This window comes from Mytilus edulis, chromosome 8 (genome assembly GCF_963676685.1).
Source record: "Mytilus edulis chromosome 8, xbMytEdul2.2, whole genome shotgun sequence".
In the NCBI taxonomy this organism is placed as follows: domain Eukaryota; kingdom Metazoa; phylum Mollusca; class Bivalvia; order Mytilida; family Mytilidae; genus Mytilus; species Mytilus edulis.
The window spans coordinates 12,535,920-12,551,771 of NC_092351.1; the positions used below are offsets into that span (position 1 = coordinate 12,535,920).

General features: G+C 31.9%; 1 protein-coding gene across 2 annotated transcripts in view; it reads right to left on the minus strand.

Moving 5' to 3' along the window:
- The window catches only part of LOC139484831 (phosphatidylinositol 3,4,5-trisphosphate 3-phosphatase TPTE2-like), a 40,497-nt gene extending 24,926 nt beyond the window's left edge, over positions 1 to 15,571 (minus strand). Inside the window, exons 1-8 of one of the 2 annotated variants that reach the window (XM_071268822.1) lie at positions 15,464 to 15,568; positions 10,802 to 11,044; positions 9,582 to 9,788; positions 8,803 to 8,895; positions 6,995 to 7,161; positions 4,647 to 4,711; positions 3,577 to 3,603; positions 811 to 871 (exon numbers count right to left, since the gene is read on the minus strand). In XM_071268822.1, coding sequence (XP_071124923.1) covers positions 811 to 871; positions 3,577 to 3,603; positions 4,647 to 4,711; positions 6,995 to 7,161; positions 8,803 to 8,895; positions 9,582 to 9,788; positions 10,802 to 11,044; positions 15,464 to 15,474 — 874 coding nt within the window. In that variant the 5' untranslated portion in view covers positions 15,475 to 15,568. Of the gene's footprint in view, positions 1 to 810; positions 872 to 3,576; positions 3,604 to 4,646; positions 4,712 to 6,994; positions 7,162 to 8,802; positions 8,896 to 9,581; positions 9,789 to 10,801; positions 11,045 to 15,463 lie in introns of both variants that reach the window. The other variant, XM_071268823.1, reaches the window with a different exon arrangement.
- Positions 15,572 to 15,852: the final 281 nt, after the last annotated feature.

Here is a 15,852-nt window from a genome sequence, read left to right on the forward strand (position 1 = left end):
GGTTAGTTTGTTGGTTCATATATGTGTAAATGTCAAAACCAGGAAAAACCTGTATGACATTGTCTCTGACATTATATTAAAATTTCAAAAGATTTGATCAAGGGAACATTAGTTATCATAAGGAAATCAAACTTGTTACAAACATACAGACGGACAGACTCAACTAGTAACACCTGCCATGTTTACTCCTTTTACAAATTTAAAGGAAAACAACCTGGCTTATATTTAAATATTCAATTTAATGTGTATAGGGACAAGGATATAAGCTTAAAGCAAATATCAAATTATGCTTTATACCAGTATACAGGTACAAAGCTACTTTTGCATACATTAACGTACTATTTCTGTACCAAAACTCTGTAGTACTGGAAATCTACTTTTAAATATTCAGTCCTTTTTTGTTACTTTAAAATTATTGTAATATTTAGGTACCTTATATTTTACAGTTATTGATTTGTAATTGAAATTTAAGTACCACAAATTTTTGGTTTCACAGTTACATTTTCAGCATTTTGAAAATTTGTCTATTTCAAATCTCTTACAGTTATATGATTTTACACATGGGATATTGTGATCATTGTTGGTATTATTTCTGTACCAAAAATTTGTAGCACTAATCAAGTACTGTAAAATACAGGTACCTAAATATTACAATACTTTTAAAGTAAAGAAATAGTACTAAATATTAAAAGTAAATTTCCAGTACTACATATTTTTAGTACAGAAATAGTACCTATGCAAAAGTAGCACTGTAATCATTTTCTTGATCATAATGTGATAAGCATGATTACTGATTAACATTAAACTTACTGCAGAGATCATAAACTCTGTAGTGGTCCTTGTGTTTTGTGTCTAAAAACTTTCCAACTTTCTACAAAATAAAAACAATCTTTTCTGTATTAGACATTGCATTTCAATGTAGATACAAGTTCAACATTCTCAATATACTTACTTATTTATGAAATCTGGTCTAATAATTAATTCTATGGTAGGAAAATATAACATTTCTTTTACTTTGAATAACTTTGAACAGGGCTTAATAATTATTATACAAATTTTACAATAGTACATGTGTACAAACAAGTTCAATAGTATGTATTATTGTATAGCAATATAATATTTCCCACAGAAAGTAACCAAAAGTTAAGAGTGAAAAAAATTCCAGTATTGCACTAGTGCAATAAATCTTCAAATTCATGACGTCAGCAACGTCAAAATCTTAGTATAAACCAATTTTTACTTCCAAATATTATATTGCTATATATACAATAAAAGGGTTATTGCATGAATATTGGGGAATATTCATGCAATAACCATATATTACCGTTTGAATGGTTTTACATATTATTACTCTGAGCTTCATAACTAGGGTCAAACCTGATTCAAAAATGTTTGAACTGTTGACAGTTAGTTATTTTGCATCTTAAAGTTATTTTTTTTTAGTTTATGAAAGACCATTTTTAATTATCATATTATGCTGTTTTACATTTCGAAAAGTATGAGAAATAATCTGTTCTCCAATGAGGTAGTACTACAAACATGAGTTTCTAAAAAAAATGCTGTAAACAAATTTAAGGAGAAGTAGAACAAAAAATAATGAGACAGCAACCCAACAATTAGAGGTCATAACGGTATTTTTATGCAAGTTTTCGTACAATTGAAATAAAACAAGAATAATATTTAATAGAAGAACATATCTCAAGTTGGCCCATATCAACTTATGTTCTCAAAACTTGATATGAAAATATTCATAAACAACCATGTTTGTCCACTAAGGAAGGAGAACATTATACCTTCTATAAATATGTTTCTACATGCAAATGTCAATCAATACGTATTACAAATCTTTTCATGCTTCTTAAGGTAGATCATAAGTAAATCTTTTTTGAGACAGAATTTTCTTATACTTAGCCAGAATGAAGATTTTAATATGCTCTTTTCAAAAATATAATAAAAAGTAGGGGTCACCGTGCTATTTTTCAAGCTACGAGTCGTTGAAAATTGCCTAAATTTGGTTAGATTGTTAATGGAAAAACACAATTGTGTGCATAAAAAATAATCTATGAGATAGAATTTTGAAATAAATTGTGAAAAGATAGGTTTTGTAATATGTTTTAAGAAAATAAAAAGAAAAAAGGGTGTCACCGAACTTGTTTTCTTGCTACAAGTAAAAAGAAAAAAATTCCCTATCTGTCCAGTATAAATTTTTTACTAAAAGAGTTATCTTCCCTTAAATGGCTCATTTGAAAAAAATGATTCAAAAAGCAAAATAAAATGATATTTGTTTAATTATTTTGAATTATACAATAAATTGCCAAGTTTTCTTTATATTATTAAACAGTCTAACCATCAAATTGCAAATCTGTCTCCAAATTTGCAGATTTAGGCAAATAACTAGACCGATTTTTTACTGTGATTGTTCAATCCAAGATGGCGGTATACCATGGATCTACCTTAAACGAATAACATCTATATTAATGGACAAACATATCTAAAACTAGAAATAGTCACAATAGGTATTCATGCTTTTATATATGTGGTGGTGTTTAACGACCTTGACTGGCCTTTCAGCCCTCGCACGGTCGGCTCGGTGCCCGAAGGCGTTTGGTGAGCTTTAAATAATCTGGAGCCATGGGTCAGGAACAAGTAGTGGAGGTCGCAATATGGAGGCCGCCATCTTGGTTTTGGTGAGTTGTTTTTGGTTTTTGACTATTTTGTTGTTTATTCTTCACTAACGGCTGCCTTCAGGGCCAGTTTGGTCAGCTTGGCAGCCCGCTAGCCTCGATGATGGAGTACTGGTAGATGATCTCGGACGTAGTTCGAAAGATGACAGGAAGCATTATCAGGACCAAAGCCGTGAGGCAGTGAAATGAAGGTCGTATCACCCAACAGCCTAGGATACAGCCCTCGGACGTTAATCGGCATAACACTCCCCATAATACAATGGTTTTGGAGTGCATGTTAACGCGGGTACGCCAACCGCTACGTCTATCTGTACGGCATGGATCGGTTTCTGTCATCTTAAGTAGTAAGTCGTTGATATCTAACTGTAAACCCTCATCGAAGATAGCGGGTAAAGGAGAGCTGGCCCAGCACGTCCGTTCAGCTGTAATGACTGAGACGTGACTGTGAATGTGATGGTAATGAATTTTTCCGATTGAATCTCATGCTTTTAAGATGTCCCAGTCCCTTTATATAGTGAAGGAAGTTTGTTTGGAATGGTCCATTTTACACATTTACAGGTCTGTACAATCATATTTTAGAGTAAGACAAAAGTACTATGTTAAGTATAATAGTTTACGGACTGAAATCGAAAAGACCCATTCAGTCATCCCAAATAAAATACTGTGGATTCCTTTAATTTTCATTGATACCAATATTCTTAGATTGAAGTAAAAAAAAATTGAATTTGTAGATATTTAATTTCATGGTTTTGCAAAAGTCTGGGCACAACCCTTTATAAAATTTGTTCATCGTTGAACATTTAAATTTTGACTAAAATTGTACCGAAGAAATCCATGAAAATTGGTATCTCACAAGAAATAACAAATCCACAGTTAATATAATACCACTAACAATGTGTTCTTTCTGGTACAAATACCACTGAAATAACCAAAGCATTGCTGTTATCATTTATGCTGTTAATCAATTATCATGCACAAATGTATATAACAACTTTTTTGAAACTGGCAAATGGATGGTGGATGTCAATCATTTATTATTTCAATGTCTTAAAGATTATGATGATGATGGATGTTTAATATCAAGCAACAAATATAACATGCATATTTGAAGATAATAATGTTGTACCGTATGTTCATGTAAAATAAATCTAACTTCATTTTATATGTGCTGTCAAATTTTTTTGTCATGCTAGCTCACAAAATTACAGTCAGCAGGAACATATGTGACCATAATATTGACATAAAAAGCTCATCAGTCTATCCTTGTAATACTAAAAGCTGTGTACTTTGTGAGAAGTAGTTAATACCAAGTCTTTGACTGACCCTGTAGTGGATGGAATATCAAGTGTACTTTACTTGAGGGAGACAGGCTTCCCAAACATCATCAAAGATAATTTCTAGGTAAAAACTTTTAAACAAACCAGCTGTCTTACACTACAAAAACATGTAAATTGGTAGCTCTGAGTTCAAAGGAAGACATGTGGACCATACTTGATGATAGAATGTTATTCAGATTTCCTTATCAATTTTAACATCCTACATTGACATGATTTTACTTTCATATTTCAAAAATACTTCTTCATCTTTAATAAAAATAAATCAGCTTCATAAATTTTTTTGGGTATATTTCAATATTATTTTAAGATAGAGACAAATATTTCTAGCATAATAAATGGTCTTTCCTTTACTTTCTCTGACTCTTTATGTATAAAGGTCACTGGAATCTTCAGAACTTCTTTGATGGGCAATTTGTATGTTTTCCCTTTGATCTACTGGCTTATATTTTTTTAGATAATGATCTGGACAAATGTTTCATGCATCTAATTAAAATAAAACCATGATGATATCCACATAAACAATAGTTTAAGATCCAAATAAAAAGCAAATCAAGCTGTTTGTACATTCATAAAATAATTTCTGGTTATTTCTAATTTTTAACATTAATTTAAACTGGTACCTTACCCCAATGGGATTTCTGTACAGAGCTCTAACACCAGAAGATGGAAATGACATTGCTATAACTCTCTCTGTAATGTAAAAAGTATTTTACACACTATTACTTTTTGTGATTTTTTTAACAGCAAAACAAATCTACCGGTTTATAATAAGCGCTAATCTAGAAAATAACTGGGAGGGGGATACATGAAAATATAAAATTAGACTTATAGATGGTAATAAAAATAGTCAGACATACATATTACAGTTAACCATGTTTATTCTCATAAACATCGAGAGGCCACACCATCTTGAAAGTAAAGTTAGGAGAATTTTTTTTCTCGATGTTGAAAGCCTTTTTTTGACACTGAGATGAAGAACAGCAGTATAACAAGAGGCTCTCAAGAGCCTGAATCGCTCACCTTAATTTTTTTGGTTAAATCTCTCATCAATGATTATTTTGGCTTTTCAATTTATTTAAATGTTCTTTGAATCGTCCTATTTTCTTCAAAAGCAAAAAAAAAATCATTTTCTCCTATGTTCTATTTTAGCCATAGGAGCTATGTTTCTGACATACAAGGAAATGAAATATAAAATTTATACTAGATACTCTGAAACTCATTTAGCCTAAGTTTGGCTGAAATTGATACAGCAGTTTCAAAGGAGAAGATTTTTTAAAGTAAGTCAACATGATGAACAAATTGTGAAAAAAAGTCTTTAAAGGGCAATAACTCCTTAAGGGGTCAATTGACAATTTTGGTCAAATTGACTTATTTGTAGATCTTACTTTGCTTAACATTTTTGCTATTAACAGTTTATCTGTATCTATAATAATATTCAAGATAATAACCAAAAACTGCAAAATTTCTTTAAAATCATCAATTCAGGGGCATTATACCTGAAAAACCAGTTACCCAATTCGGCTGAAAATTTCAGGACAGGTAGACCTTGACCTAATAAATACTTTAACTTCTTGTCTTATTTGCTCTAAATGCTGGAGTTTTTGAGATATAAGCCAAAAACTGCATTTTACCCTGTGTTCTATTTTTAGCCATGACGGCCATGTTTTTTGACGAAATAAAAAATAAAGCACAAACTTTATTTTATACACCCTACTGATCATTCAGTTGAAGTTTGGTTGAATTTGGTTTAGTAGTTTTAGAGGAGAAGATTTTTTAAAGTTAGCAAATATGATGAACAAATTGTGAAAAATTGTCATTAAAGGACAATAACCCCTTAAGGGGTCAATTGACAATTTTGGTCATATTTAACTTATTTGTAGATCTTACTTTGCTGATCATTTTTGCTGTTTACAGTTTATCTTTATCTATAATAATATTCAAGATAATGACCAAAAACTGCAAAATTTCCTTAAAATTACCAATTAAGTGGCAGCAACCCAACAATGGTTTGTTTGATTCATCTGAAAATTTCAGGGCTGATAGATCTTGACCTAATGAACATTTTTACCCCATGTCAGATTTGCTCTAAATGCTTTCGTTTTTGAGATATAAGCCAAAAACTGCATTTGACCCCTATGTTCTATTTTAAGTAACGGCGGCCATGTTTTTTGACGGATCAAAAATCGAAGCACACACTTTGTGCAGGATAATCTAAGGAACAATCATGCTAAGTTTCATCCAAATCCGTTCAGTAGTTTCAGAGGAGAAGATTTTTTAAAGTTAGCAAATGTGATTAACAAATTGTGAAAAATTGTCATTAAAGGACAATAACCCCTTAAGGGGTCAATTGACAATTTTGGTCTTATTAACTTATTTGTAGATCTTACTTTGCTGATCATTTTTGCTGTTTACAGTTTATCTTTATCTATAATAATATTCAAGATAATGACCAAAAACTGCAAAATTTCCTTAAAATTACCAATTAAGTGGCAGCAACCCAACAATGGTTTGTTTGATTCATCTGAAAATTTCAGGGCTGATAGATCTTGACCTAATGAACATTTTTACCCCATGTCAGATTTGCTCTAAATGCTTTCGTTTTTGAGATATAAGCCAAAAACTGCATTTGACCCCTATGTTCTATTTTAAGTAACGGCGGCCATGTTATTTGACGGATCAAATATCGAAGCACACACTTTGTGCAGGATAATCTAAGGAACAATCATGCTAAGTTTCATTCAAATCCATTCAGTAGTTTCAGAGGAGAAGATGTTTGAAAAATTGTTAACGACGACAGACGACGACGGACGCCAAGTGATGAGAAAAGCTCACATGGCCTTTTAGGCCAGGTGAGCTAAAAAGAGGTGTTCTTTTACTTCTGTATTATAATGTGAAGGTAGTGATTTAGAGACATGAATTGATACATAATATAATATATATCCTTTTATTTAAAAAAAAGAAGCTATTATTTACCTGTTATATAACAAAGATCAAGATCAAATCCTTCCTTAACATATCTACGTTTGTTTTGTGATATAATTCGTCTTGTTACTTTCTTAAATCGTCTAAAATCTGAATACATGATGTATATACTCCTAACAATACGTATAATTCTGACAGATCTTCCTGCAACACCAAGTCTACAAACAAATTTCAACATTTGAATTTTTTTATGTATGTATTACTCAAGAATTATTGTTTTAATGTTGAAAAACGAGAGTTGTGTTTTTAATTGGTTGATTATTTGGTTTTAATTTCATTTATTCATTTATACAGTATCATTGTGCCCCTCTTTTGTGTGTATTATTTTCTTTTATATAGATTTTCAAGGCAAATTTGGATTATGACAAATTTACAACTTTTTAAATTTGTATGAGAAATTTCAAAACTCAATAACTATGAAGAACAAACAAATGTGTTATCCTCTTGTGAACTTTGTAAGATATTGGTTGCTACATTAACTCTAAAGCTATTTATCGCACCGCGGGTAAATTATCACATTGTGATCATTGGCTTAACGCCGTCACGTGGTGACCCCTTATGAGACCGTAGGGGGTTCATGACGCGTTATTGGTGACGTCATCTATTAATGTTGTTGTGTTTTATTGTTTATTTTTCAACAAAATGCAGCAGAAAAAGTCTTAGAGTGAGATAAATTTGTTAAACTGTTAACTACTGACCACCTACAGATTCATGGATTGGTCAGTAGCGAACCATATAACTTATAATATTCATTAAAATTCAGCATATAAACAAATTGCTGAGGATTAGAGACTCACTTCAATCGAAAGCACAGTGATAATCAGAATACAATTAAATCAAAGTGCTTGTAAGCACCGAAAGGTAAAGATTGCTTTAATTTATCAGTGGGAAGTATAATTAGATTGCATTATATGAAGCAATAGATTTAGTTTCTTCAACTACAATTATGGACAAAGGGAGATAACTCCAATTTTAAAGATTACTTTAACAATGAAGTCATTGATATTTTTAGAACAGATATTAGATTCCTGCACCTTGCACAAGTTATGTACTTTTCTGGACAATTATAACATCAAATTGTAACTTGAATATCTGAGCAAATATTTCATTGATAAATTTGTGGAAATATGATTTGTGGAAATATTAAAGATAGGATGTTTAGAATGTTATGATCAATGCACTATAATTGTGTATCTCAAAAGTAGTGATAAACTTTGTAAGATTTAGATATCAAGTCAGTCCTATAGGGGTTTCATTGCTTTCATGATGAGTTGTTTTCGTGTTGTGATTTAATTCAGTGTAGTCACTTAGTGTGGTGTTACTATCTTGTGGATTACTTAGCATGTGCTGCCATTGACAACATGTCTTTCACCATGCATCCACCAAAATATCTTACCTGCCATAGTCACTGAGAGCCCAATCAATAATAAAGGTAACAAACATGAGAATCTTACCTGCCATAGTCACTGAGAGCCCAATCAATTATAAAGGTAACAAACACGATAATCTTACCTGCCATAGTCACTGAGAGCCCAATCAATTATAAAGGTAACAAACACGATAATCTTACCTGCCATAGTCACTGAGAGCCCAATCAATTATAAAGGTAACAAACACGATAATCTTACCTGCCATAGTCACTGAGAGCCCAATCAATTATAAAGGTAACAAACATGAGAATCTTACCTGCCGTAGTCACTTAGAGCCCAATCAATAAAGGTAACAAACACGATAATCTTACCTGCCGTAGTCACTGAGAGCCCAATCAATAATAAAGGTAACAAACACGATAATCTTACCTGCCATAGTCACTGAGAGCCCAATCAATTATAAAGGTAACAAACACGATAATCATATCAAGTACATCTGCCCAATGGTGAAAAAATCTCACTCTACAAATGCAAAACATATAATTTCATTTTTGTTTATGCATAAAGGTTTTAACAAATGGATTATTTTAGAATGATTGTAACCTTAGCAAATTATATGTATGCATCATTAATTTGAATGTGTTCTTTGTAGACTTCCTATTTTGTTCTTTCACTTTTTAAAACTAGCTTTCATTAGTAACTATGATTACTCTTAGAATGATACTTTGTATCTTTTGTCTTTATGTAACATGTGCTTGCATTGGTACCAATCTATTGAGTTGAGCCATTTACAATTGTTTTTTACAAATTACTGTTCCTTCTAATGTTGTGCTATAGCTCTTACACCATTGTCCTATATTCATGATATTAGGAGAAGGCTTGAACACTCACAAACATATTTTATAACCATGCCACATTTTGTATGTGCATGTCCAAAGACTGTGGTGTTACAATGGTTGGTGATGGTTGCTGTCTGTTTTTTCTTTTCGGAAATCAGGCCATTCGATTTTTTTTAACATTGTATAACGTTTTGTCTGTTTTGTAGCTAGCTAGCCTATTCAGAATGAATTTTGTTCATGGTAGAGGACCAACAATTGCTTATATCCACATCATTTGAACTCTGCTGGATAGTTGTGTAATAACCAACCATGCATACTCATGTATAGATCTACAATACACAAATACAGGTATCTTAGTTACTATCTTACCCTTTATAAAATATTCTCAGGAAAATTTCTATCACAAAATAAGTTATAATACATCTAGATGTAATTTCTAATTCGTCATGGAAATGTGTCTCGGGACCTGATGCCATATCCACGATAACAATGGTAAAGTCTGCTAAAATCAACATAATAGTAAACAAACGAAACCAGACGTTCTCCATCACAGAACCAATCCTAAATCTCATTCTCCTGAAAAAGATCAACAAAGAACCATTTAAATATAAAGAAAGATAAATCAATAAGATTGGTATATGTACAAAGATTAGCTTTATAGTGTTGAACAACAGCATAATCAAAATCAAAGGGGCTTAACATATGGAGAATTCTCTTGCAACCAAAAACATGTACATCTGTACATGTAACAGTTTGCTCTGATATCATTGATATTTCTTTTTAATTTGTGTTTGACACATTTCTCTGATTTTAATGGATGTATAAATACTTAATTCTTAAGTAATTAGAAACCCCAAAACACAATCTTTCATCAGAATGGAAAGTGTTTAATATTTATATTGAAGAAAACTACCTATACATGTACATATTGAAAAAAACTACATATGTATGTGCCTGTCCCAAGTCAGGAGCCTGTAATTCAGTGGTTGTCGTTTGTTTATGTGTTACATATTTTTTTTCATTCATTTTTTTTACATAAATAAGGCCGTTAGTTTTCTCATTTGAATTGTTTTACAGTGTCTTATCAGGGCCTTTTATAGCTGACTATGCGGTATGGGCCTTGCTCATTGTTGAAGGCTGTACTGTGACATATAGTTGTTAATGTCTGTGTCATTTTGGTCTTTTGTGGATAGTTGTCTCATTGGCAATCATACCACATCTTCTTTTTTATATATACATGTACAGGGGAATGGTAAAAGGCAACATCTGGTTTAAGATTGGTGACAAAGCAACAATTTTCAATCTTTCAAAAAAGTAATAAAAATATTTACCATAATCATGATAATGTTAAAATAACATGAATAAATTACTTGTACAAGAAAAGTTCTTCTTGTATATCATGTATATAACTGGCTAAAAAATTTGGTTAACAATTATAATCAATTTCATGCTCATAAACAATCCTTTAGATTGCATGATGATAATGAAAAAAGGAAAAATGTTTATAAATCTAACAGTATACTGCAGTCTTAAACAAAAATGTACATGTTTGCACTGAGATCATCATATAAATTAATTATATTACAAACCCAATTTTTGTCTGAGGAAAGTCAAAATAGGCTGGATCATCTTCATCATGGTGTATAAATTTGTCTGTAGGGACTGGTCCTTCTAAATCTTGGTCTACTTCTTTACCCATCACTATAAATATGTCCCCATCTTCTTCTGTAGACTCATTCGGACTATCATTTCCATAACCATTGGCCTCTTTTTCATTTTTATGGTCTGCTTCATCTATGTTTACAGCCACTTTATTTTCTCCAGTTGTTTCACTGTAAATTAAATATAATTATATCATGTATATATAATTGACAATTGATTGATTGTAGATTTTTTTATTCTTTTGCCAGTGAACTTAACCTGATCACAAACTGCAAAAAAATTATTTTTGAACAATAAAAAGAAATTATTTAATTATATTTCCTTTGAATCATCATTCTAGTTGAAAAGATTTTTTTTGGCTCAAAGCAGTTGCTGAAACAGGGTCTCACTAAAGCGAGTCCACAAGTCCTGGACATATCATTTTCAAAACTGTTGGGTCCAAATATTTATCAAGATTGTATCACAAAAGTTCAAAAGTAATGTATTACATACATGTAGCAATAAAAATGTATCTTCTAACATTTTGTCTAGATGTTGATCATGAACTAGACATGACAAAAAAAAACCAGAGTCCCTGGACTTGCCTTTTAAAAATCCTTAGTAAGAACCCTGTAAAAGTTCTATTTTTATATGTATTGAAAGAGTTTGATATTCATGCAACCTTCTTACATTACAATAATGATAAAGGGAGATAACAACCTTCTTACATTACAATAATGGTACAGGGAGATAACAACCTTCTTACATTACAATAATGGTAAAGGGAGATAACATTGAACATATTTTGCACTAACATATGTATAAAACAATGTAAAAGGTAATTATATAAACATTTGTATATGCATATATGTATTCAAAAGTTTCTGGCCATCAATCAAAATTGTTTGCTAAATTGGGTCTCAAAGTTGAGAACAAAACTCCCTCTCAAAATCCAGCTGAATAAAAAATGGCTTTAGAGTTGTGACGTCAAACTAAACTCTAAAGCTAATAATTAAATAGCCTTTCAAGACGTCATAATATTATTCCGACTACAAAAAAAGGAAGGCTAGTTAAATATTGAAATTAAGTGCAATAACAGAATAACTCCTGTCCTATAGCATTGTTGTGAAGGAACGAATAATCAAATGTTTCACTGAGTGGAGCTTACATCAATAGATATAAACAATTCACCAAAGTTTCATGAGAACTGCTGAAAGAATATTTGAGTTTTTGTACGAAAACTTAAAAATCCCCCTGTTTTTAATGAATAAAACCTCATAACTCGAAAAACACAAAATTTATAAAAATTGAAAGGAAGTTCATGACAATAAATAAACAATTGACCAAAGTTTCTTGCAAATTGGAGAAAGCATATTTAAGTTATTGTCCGAAAAATGAAAAAAAAAACACCCTTTTTTAATGAATAAAACCCCATTTCTCAGAAAAGTAAAATCTACTTTTTTTGAAAAACGAAAGGGAGCTTTTGTCAATAGACAATGATAGATATATCTGGGAACAGTCAATATATATGCAATTCACTAAAGTTTTATGCAAAATGGGTTTTTGAGTTAATGTCTTACATGATTAAATACATGTACATGTACATGTACATGTTGAGGATGGATGGACACAGCTATACCATAATGCGTAGGAAACGGGCATATAATAATGCTGAGTAAATTCCAGTGAACTTTTAAGATACATAAAATGCATTGAAATTTTATTTAGTTAGGTCAAGTCATGCTTTATAAATTTTACTGGTGCATACTTTTCAATTTGCCCATGGGGGTTTTACATGCAAGATAGCTATCATAGTCCTACAAAACCTTCAAGGGGGGCCTTTAATATATATCTGATGTTGTTTTCTGGCTCCTTATTACTTTCACAAGTAAGATTGCTAGCTTCTTATCCCATCGAATGCAAGCAGTAGTAATGGATGGAGAGATCTCATCACATATTGATGTAAAATCTGGAGTTCCCCAAGGCTCTGTACTTGGTCCTGCATTATCCTTGTTCTACATCAATGACATGCCAGATGGGATCAAATCCACTGTCCGCCTATTTGCTGATGACACAATAGCATATCTTACCATCTCATCTGACAAAGTTTCAAACAGGAACCTCCAAAGCGACCTAAACAAACTGGGAACATGGGAAGTCAAATGGAAAATGTCCTTTCATCCTGACAAATGCAACGTTCTTACCATCAGCCGCAAAAACAACACCATTCCAACATCGTACACATTGCATGGCCACAAACTTGAACCTGTCAAAAGTGCTAAATACCTATGTTGCACCTTCACATCTGAACTGAAGTGGAATGATCATATCAATAACATGTACATATGCAAAAAAGCCAATAAGACAATAGGCTTCCTTAAGAGAAATCTAAACATAGGAGCAACTTCAGTCAAAGAAAATGCATACAAAAGCCTTGCAAGGCAAATAATAGAGTATGCAAGTCCAGTCTGGGACCCATACTTTAAAACCGAAATAGATTGTCTAGAAATGGTCCACAGACAAGCAGCAAGATATATAATGTTTCCAACAAACACCATAATCACTAAAGTGTCAGCAAAATGATTGAGCACCTGGAATGGCCATCTCTGGAAAAAAGGCGAAAAGACGCTAGGCTAACTATGCTCTATAAAATAGAATACAACAAAGTGGCTGTAACTAAGGAAGGTCCTCTAATGCAACCAACACGACTGTTGAGGAACATGCACGACAAAAGTTTCCAAATTCCAGGATCCAGAAGCTAAGTGATTACAGGAAATACATGTACTCATTTTTCCCAAGAATGATCAGGGATTGGAACGCTCTCCCTCCTGGGGTAGCCATGGTAGCATCAGCACCGTCAGTCGAGGCCTTCAAAGCCTCGCTGACAAAGCTGAACTACATGTAAATTATCAAATTGGGGGTGCCCGGTGGGGAGGGGGTCTGTATGCGCACTTAAGTCATGGTATATTAATCAGCTTGTTGATTGTGGCCATTATCAGGCAGAAGCAGAAGCCTATTGCCATTGTAAAAATCATTGTTTTGATTAAAAGTTTGGACAAAATTGCTCTTTTAAAATTTCAATTTAGGAGCCTCCATGGGGGAAATCACCACAAATAGTGACAGTTGGCAGGTATGCTGGTGCACTAGTTTCAGATTGAATTTTGTGGTGTAAATGTAACAAAAAATATGTTCCGGCGTGACATTTGTTCCGCTGGAACAAATTTCATAGGAAATATGTTCCGCCGGAACTTATATCACAGAAAATATGTTCCAGCATTGTAAAAGTTCCGGAACTAATTTTTTGACCAAATATGAAATAAGTTCCGGAACAAATATCATAGCTCCATGAATTTTGTTCCAGTTAATATTAAAAGTTTTAAATAAGTTCCTGTGATATTAGTTGAAGACCAATATGTACATATTTCAAAGAAATCAATGAATAAGTTCTTCTCAAACCTATTTTCACTGAAATAAGTACCTTTGCAACATATTGCACAGCGAAACATTTTCTTGTTACACTTAAATTATAAAGCAAGCTAAATGCTGCACTGAGTGTGCTGGCATGGGATACATGTGCAATTGTAGGCATGACTGTAAAGTTCTACAGGATAAAGTGATAGTAATTTATCATAATTTCTATTTATGTTTTATGTGGTATTCCTCCTAGGTTCCTGTTAAATGTCATGGCCCTGTTTCTAGTCATACATGTACTCGTCATGAAACAGTTTCAAAAGAGTGTGTCTTTTGTTTCTTCGTGTCCTATGGAATCATTAATCAGTTATTTTGTCCTTCTCAAATTTGTTCATATGTTCATGTTCATCTTTGACTTTAATTTTTTCTGAAAGATTTTTTTTTCATCCTACTCTTTTCTGGCTCAAAGTGGGACTGTCATTTTGATATTTTTTACGTTTATAATTAAACATTTGCTACAGTCCACACTGAGATTCTTATTGGATGATTTACATTTTTCATTTATTATATTATCAATATATTATACTTATTTTATAACGCACTTGAATGATAACTTTAAACTCATTGATGACAAATGTTCAATATATAAGATTGAATGATAACTTTAAACTCATTGATGACAAATGTTCAGTATATAAGATAACCTGTTTAACCAGTGGAACATATTTCACAGACTAGGAACTTATTTTACCAGGTGAGGAACAAATTTCACAAACCCAGAACTTATTTCACCAGGTAAGGAACAAATCTCATAAATCTGGAACCTATTTCACTAGGTAAGAACAAATTTCACCAACCCGGTACTTATTTCACCAGGTAAAGTGTGGAACTTATTTCATAGAGATGGAACAAATTATATTTAAATTGTCTATGAAAAAAGTTCTCCCAGAACATATTTCCTGTGATATTAGTTCCACTGGAACTTTTTTCACAGGAACAAATTTTGGCTCACATAAACACGGTCATTTTTAGTCTAACTTTACTTATAGTTATACATTTTATTGTAGTTCAGGTATAAATTATTTGAGGAACTGATGGATTTATTTTTAAACTATTAGATATTACGCATGGATTTGAATGTCTTTTTCAAAATTAAACTGAAAAACAAAAACAAAATTCTTTCTAGTGAAGAAAAATACCTGTTCATCATCAGCTTTACATCAGATTAATTTTAAAAGTAAACAACTATCAAATATTAAAATAAGTTCTTCTGTTTTCAAAGGGATGTAACTCAGTAAAATAAATACATAAAATTAGAATCACTGATCCCGAACATATTTGCGATACACTAATGACTGGACCGAATGACAGGACCGAATGACAGGACCAAATGAAAAATGCTAATAACTTTTTCATTTCTCAAAGGACTGATCTCAAATTTGAAATATAATAAGATTTCATCATTTGATAAATAGATTTAAGAAAAAAATTAAAAAAGTTTTGTAAGAAACTTTAGAAAATGTGACATGACCAACTCTGATAATGACAGGACCAACATCGAGAATGACAGGACCAAATAAAAATGCTA